At 34.6% G+C, this 6000-nt stretch overlaps 1 protein-coding gene across 1 annotated transcript in view; it reads left to right on the forward strand.

Moving 5' to 3' along the window:
* LOC136863182 (cationic amino acid transporter 4) overlaps nucleotides 1-5189 on the forward strand; it is a 186916-nt gene extending 181727 nt beyond the window's left edge. The window contains exon 8 of the mRNA XM_067139535.2: nucleotides 4969-5189. Coding sequence (XP_066995636.2) covers nucleotides 4969-5189 — 221 coding nt within the window. The remainder of the gene's footprint in view (nucleotides 1-4968) is intronic.
* The last annotated feature ends 811 nt before the right edge of the window (nucleotides 5190-6000 follow it).

A 6000-nucleotide genomic window follows, 5' to 3' on the forward strand; every position in this document is an offset into this window, starting at 1 on the left:
ATTACGAAAAATGGATTCCACGGACAGTTCCTATCTTACGATGTCCAGCTGATGCCATACCACTGAATTAGCATTTACATTTTATTTACACATGATCTGAAATGTTACAAAGTAGCCTCAGTAGACTACTGCCACAGATGAGATAACGAGAAGCGACGGGAAATACCGTGCGGAAACCGTACGATAACGAGGTCACAAATGACTATAATATTTATCATTCTTATTATTCAAACATACGAATCGAGGGATGTTGTCACCAATTAATTAATTAACTATCGTCAGAAATATTCATGAAATTATCATCCTCGAAATTATTATTATTATTATTATTATTATTATTATTATTATTATTATTATTATTATTATTGTTATTATCCTTATTATTACGTTTGATTAATATCGTCATTATTATGCGGAATGCAAACACAAATGGTTATTAATGTTATTATTATTATATCCCTCTTGTGGTTATTATTCTTATTATTAAATAGGTGACTCCAGATTTCATTATTATTATTCACGCCACTCAAGAGGTTATTATTAATGAACTGGTCACTTCCGCCAAATATATTAAGATATCGGTCGCAATTATAATTATTTCACTGATCAACCAACGGCATCATTACTGTTATTATTATGACAATTATTATTAAGCTGACCGCGATGATTTAACATCGTCCTTACATTATTATTATTATTATTATTATTATTATTATTATTATTATTATTATTATTATTATCGGTTGCATATTATCATTTAGATTCCCGTTTAACATCTTTATCAACGCTCATTTAATTAAGGCGGTCCAATCATTTATCTGCAATATTATTATTATTATTATTATTATCACGACATCATGATTGTCATCGCTCGTCATTACACTGATTACAATATATGATCATTTATGTGGAATCTGAACTCTCATTATCCTTAGATCCGTAGTATCTCGACGAATAGCGGTGCAGTCTATTTATTTCGTACATGCTGTCACGGGTTCGAATTCTACCCGCTACGTAACTCAGTATTTCTCTGTGACACTGCCCGTACATTTTACACTCATTTCAATATCCTAAGTGTCTCTCGTACGGAATTTATTTCCTTTTCTATCTCAATCTTCCTTGATTCATTTATTTCTCACAGAATTATCAACTGACTTATTTATTCCACTTTTGACATCGTACGACCTTTTATTATCTGACTGCAGATTCTTTAACATTTCTATCTCATTTTGATCTACGCCTTAGTTCGTTCTCCACAAATAATCGTAACATCTTGAAATTGTATTTACCAAAATTTGACAATCATGGTTTCGTAATATTAGTCCTACGTGTTCCGGCTAATGAATTGCAACTTTAAGACACGACATTTATACGTAAAATTAATATTGGACCGTAATTTAAACCACACATTCATTAACATGTACGGATTATTAGCACCGATCTACTTTTCAATATTATTAATTTATCAAGTTAAATTACCACACACTTTAATTCCGAATTAAAAACGACATACCGTCATTAAATGATTCCTGATAAACTCAACACCTGATCACTTAAATTTTATTATTACGCATTGATCACTAAAAGTTCCAATATCTCATGAATTATTATTATTTCCAAATTATATTAAAACAATTTCTTCTAAAAAAAGTAGTTTTATTTTTATTTATTATTATTATTAATTTAAAAAAATTAATTTTCGCTTGTTACACGGTAGTCCACTCTTAATATGTTTAACGCATAACCCCTTTTACAATTTCGATTTATTCTGGCACTAATCAATCCAGATATGATACTTGGAAAATTATTATTATAATCGCTTCTCACAAATTTGAACAACTTCACTTTGAAAATATGAACATACTAATCACAACAAAACACAACTGGTATGGCGAAGCTGGATTTTCCTTCAGTGTCATTACATAGCTCGTTAAAATGACAAAACAGAAAAGCACATATTGGGTCTTATTAAACTATCATAACCAAAATCAAATGTAAAGAAAATTATTCTTGAATACAAAGAAATTAAGAATGCATGCATGACTTAACGTACTACACTATATATATAAATTTTACATCTACAACAAACTGAATACATAAAAGACCCGATTATTTACATTGTTATTATTTACTACTGTCCGTGCTACAAATTTAGGATGGGGTCGTTAAGCGACTCATCTTGTTACAGAAGGTAACCAAGTCTAAATCAAATTATTCCCATTTTTCCCAATCGCGATAACATTTCCCAAATATTATTTTACATTATGTACTCATCTTAGTTTCTCGGTATTCCATTACAGCTTTGCAGATGAGAGGCTCCTTTCGGCCCCTCTCTGCATTTTACTCCTCCATTCTTGATGGCGTAGTTCCACAAAAGATTTCCTGGCACATTACCATTTTACACTAATACCTTAATTATCACCAAAACTTTACCATTGACAACGTTAACACTGAATACTTTAACTTTTATACAACAAATTAATATCCTAGACCCAAAAATTTAATATTTACACTATTTTAATCTTCGTCCAATTACCGCACAATGGACCTGGACACGTACGACGAAGTGTCAAATTTTACGCCCGTCGCGATTTATGTCGTCCGACGCGATACGCCCGTTTCATTCGGCACTCTTGAAGTGTTCATGATAGCGGTTCGATATTGCAAAGTACAGGCTATTATTCCCTTAAAGTACTGTTCGTCACACAATATGTTATTTACGTACTTATTGCGGTGCAATTTATATTACTCACTCTTACAAAGCAATTAATTGACTTCACTATGATATTTATAACTGGCAAACCCTGTCCTAATTTAACTACTTCCAGTTCATGTTGCTTGAGCGCGATCACATTTTATAAGTACTGGCGGATGCTCGCGCCATTAAATGTTGAGTTACTGTATGCCCGTAAAATTCGAAGTTAGCTGCGACCGACGGTTCACCTCCAGAGATTCATTTCAAGTGTGTTGGCGAGGATCCCTTGTCCCGTATATATGGATGAAGCTTTCTCCCGCGGATTCATTGACGTCATACCCCTGAGGGAGGGGGTGGATTTTTAATATCGGTACTTGCACTCCGAATTGGACGTTAACATTTACATCAAATTAATCCACTCCGCTAGCATATCTGCTGGATTAAATATGAACTCCTGGTGATCACAGATTTAGGAGATACGGGTGGATTTAGCTCCTCACATTTCGCGCCTTCGGAAGCGTCCCTTACAACGTGGTCTTCGTCCAGCCAATGACATTCAAGCTGTCTGGTTTCCAAGAAATCCAGCCTTCAATTTATTTAATTTGCCAATAATTATTGATTATTTTTCCATGCGTGACATCTAATAAATTCATTACATCGATCCGTGTACTCACAATAATTTATTACTAATTACTTTTGAAGTTACGAGAATATCTCATCCATCATTCCTTAAGATGGTATCCCTGAGTCTTACATCAAATTTTTACGATTGGCCGGCAAGCGGTCACGTGATTTAAATCTCCACCTGCCCGAACCTAGGCTAGCGAATGTACTGGCAGCCGCTGTAGCTTTCCATGACGTCACGGAATTTCCGTCCTGCCAAAAATATCCCAGTGCATTACTCACGTAGCGAGCTTCCTTTGTATCACCTACCCCCTTTCTCTTTCTGACCAAGACTTATTTGTGGACTCTGTATTTCCTTGTTCGCCAACTAATGAGATCCCCTGTTGTGAAGTAGCTAAATTTTGTTGTGTCGAGCTAATCCGTCAGGCTCCAGTCTGTCGTCCTTCCTCGCTTATTATTTCGACACAGATGAAATATTTTCAACTACACTTCTGTATTTCAATAAATGTACCATATATTATATTATCAGTCAAATCATGATTGACTTTGGGCCTAAGTCACTCGGGTTCAGTAACAAATGTTTGATTTTAATATCTACACCTGCCTTTTTATAAATATCATTTATGAATTGTAATAATTTTAGATTCTTTATCAAAATTATCTTTAGATACCACATCAATAATTTTATTATCTATATCTGTCTTTTTTATAAACATTATCATTTATATTATGGATGTCGAGTTTTGCGACGCCTAAGGAACCTGATAATTATTTTGATTCTTCATCAAATTTATCTTGACAAAGAAGGTTTAATTTTATTGTCTATATCTATCTTTTTATAAACATTATCATTTAAAGTTTCTATTAATTTTCATATTCTTTTAGTTTCGTTATCAAAATTTTCTTTAGATGTTAAATTTTTAATTATATTGTCAACATCAAACATTTTGTAAACGTTATCAACTATAGTTTTTATTAAACTTGTTATTTTTGTTAATTGGAGATATTTCCTTATTATCATCATCTTAAATTTATTTCCGTATATATCCATTGAGTATATTCAAAATTGCATTAAAGTTATAATTTTCTGAAAATAGTTTTAGAACCAAAATACACAAATGACCACATATATATTAATAAAAATTTTGATTTTTGAGATCATCCGAGTGTTGTTGTTAAAATTATCGCTACATGCGCGAATATACAGAGCTAATTAAAGGAATATACCTTTGATAAACCATTTTACTATTTCTAGGGTGTTCACTGAACCACTGAACATATAGGACGCGCCACCGCTGATTATTATTACTCAAAATATATGTACTGTATGTATAGTTCACTCAGTTTCCTCGTTAGCGACCGGTACTCAAACGTTAAGCAAGACCACCCGCCAGCTTGACTGCTGACCGATAGGAGATGACTCATATACGCCTGTCTGCGGGCGGGGGGTGGGGGACTCGATAGTTGACCGATAGAAGATGGCTCTTGACCAATAGCATGCTTGCCTCGTAAATGAGAGACTCCATGTGGACCGTAGCGTGGACTTCAAGAGCATGCCGGACGTTAACGATGAAATTGCGAGAACCATTTGTATGTATGTACTGCAGCCTATGTTTGTATGTATGTATGTAGGCCCTATGCATTTTCAGGCTTGCTGGTCTACTTCCTCTACGGTATTCGTCACAGTAAAGAGAGTGATCCCGCCAGCTCTTACTCCATCCTGATGACTTCTTCGGAGGCGGGTAAAGTGAAGTGGGGTTCAATGCACAGCACAAGTCAAGATAAAGTGAGTCAGCCGCTTCCTACCACAAGCCAAGTGTCTTTAGACGACAAGAGACCTATCATTGACGAAGAGGAATTGGTGCAGTAAAATAAAGGTGCTAGATCTATATTTTTGCTACGCGTATAGATGACTATAACAATATAATGCAGTAAAAAAGGTTGTTCCATATTTGTGATCAGCATGGGATGTTGACCAATTGGCTCTAGGTATCGTTAGTAAATTTTCTTAACTTTTGGTGCCAGCATGGAATCAATGGGATGCTGAACAGCACTACATTTTTACATCAAGCTATGTGGTATATTTCACTCTGTGTGACGGAAAACACGCCAATAAGCCTATATAGGATAAATAATGTTTAACATTTTCCTCACTATACCTGCATGAAGCAGAACGTAACATCTGAAACACTGAATTACGGGAAATTACGATGGTCATTAAATTAAGGAAAAGCAGGTGACGTTTAAGTTCTTCACGTAGCATAAGGATTTTCATATCCTGTTAAGATGGAGACTTCTGATGGACTTTCACTAGCATTTTCAGTACTTACTCATCAATATTCCTGTTATCTGAAAATGGAAAGCAATTGAACTATTTTGGGTAGAGTTCATGAATGAAACACAATCTGGGTCTCTTTAAAGTGAAAAAGTAGAAATCCCGTTCGTCCTTTGCTCTCAGTAGCGTGTGTTAGTTCATCAAAGTGAGATATCTCACCTTTTTGACAATCAAACTTTTATGTTAGGAATGGGACACCTGATCAATCCTTATTCTTAGTTTCAAACCGGTCTCCATTTCTATGGAAGAAAGAAGTTCTGGTAGTATTTATTCCATACCGATGACTCGTTTGGAGGTGGGATGGGGTAAGTACTATCGAAACTACTTATATCTAGCTAAAAACAAG

The sequence above is a fragment of the Anabrus simplex genome, chromosome 2, assembly GCF_040414725.1.
Source record: "Anabrus simplex isolate iqAnaSimp1 chromosome 2, ASM4041472v1, whole genome shotgun sequence".
NCBI classification, from domain to species: Eukaryota; Metazoa; Arthropoda; class Insecta; order Orthoptera; family Tettigoniidae; genus Anabrus; species Anabrus simplex.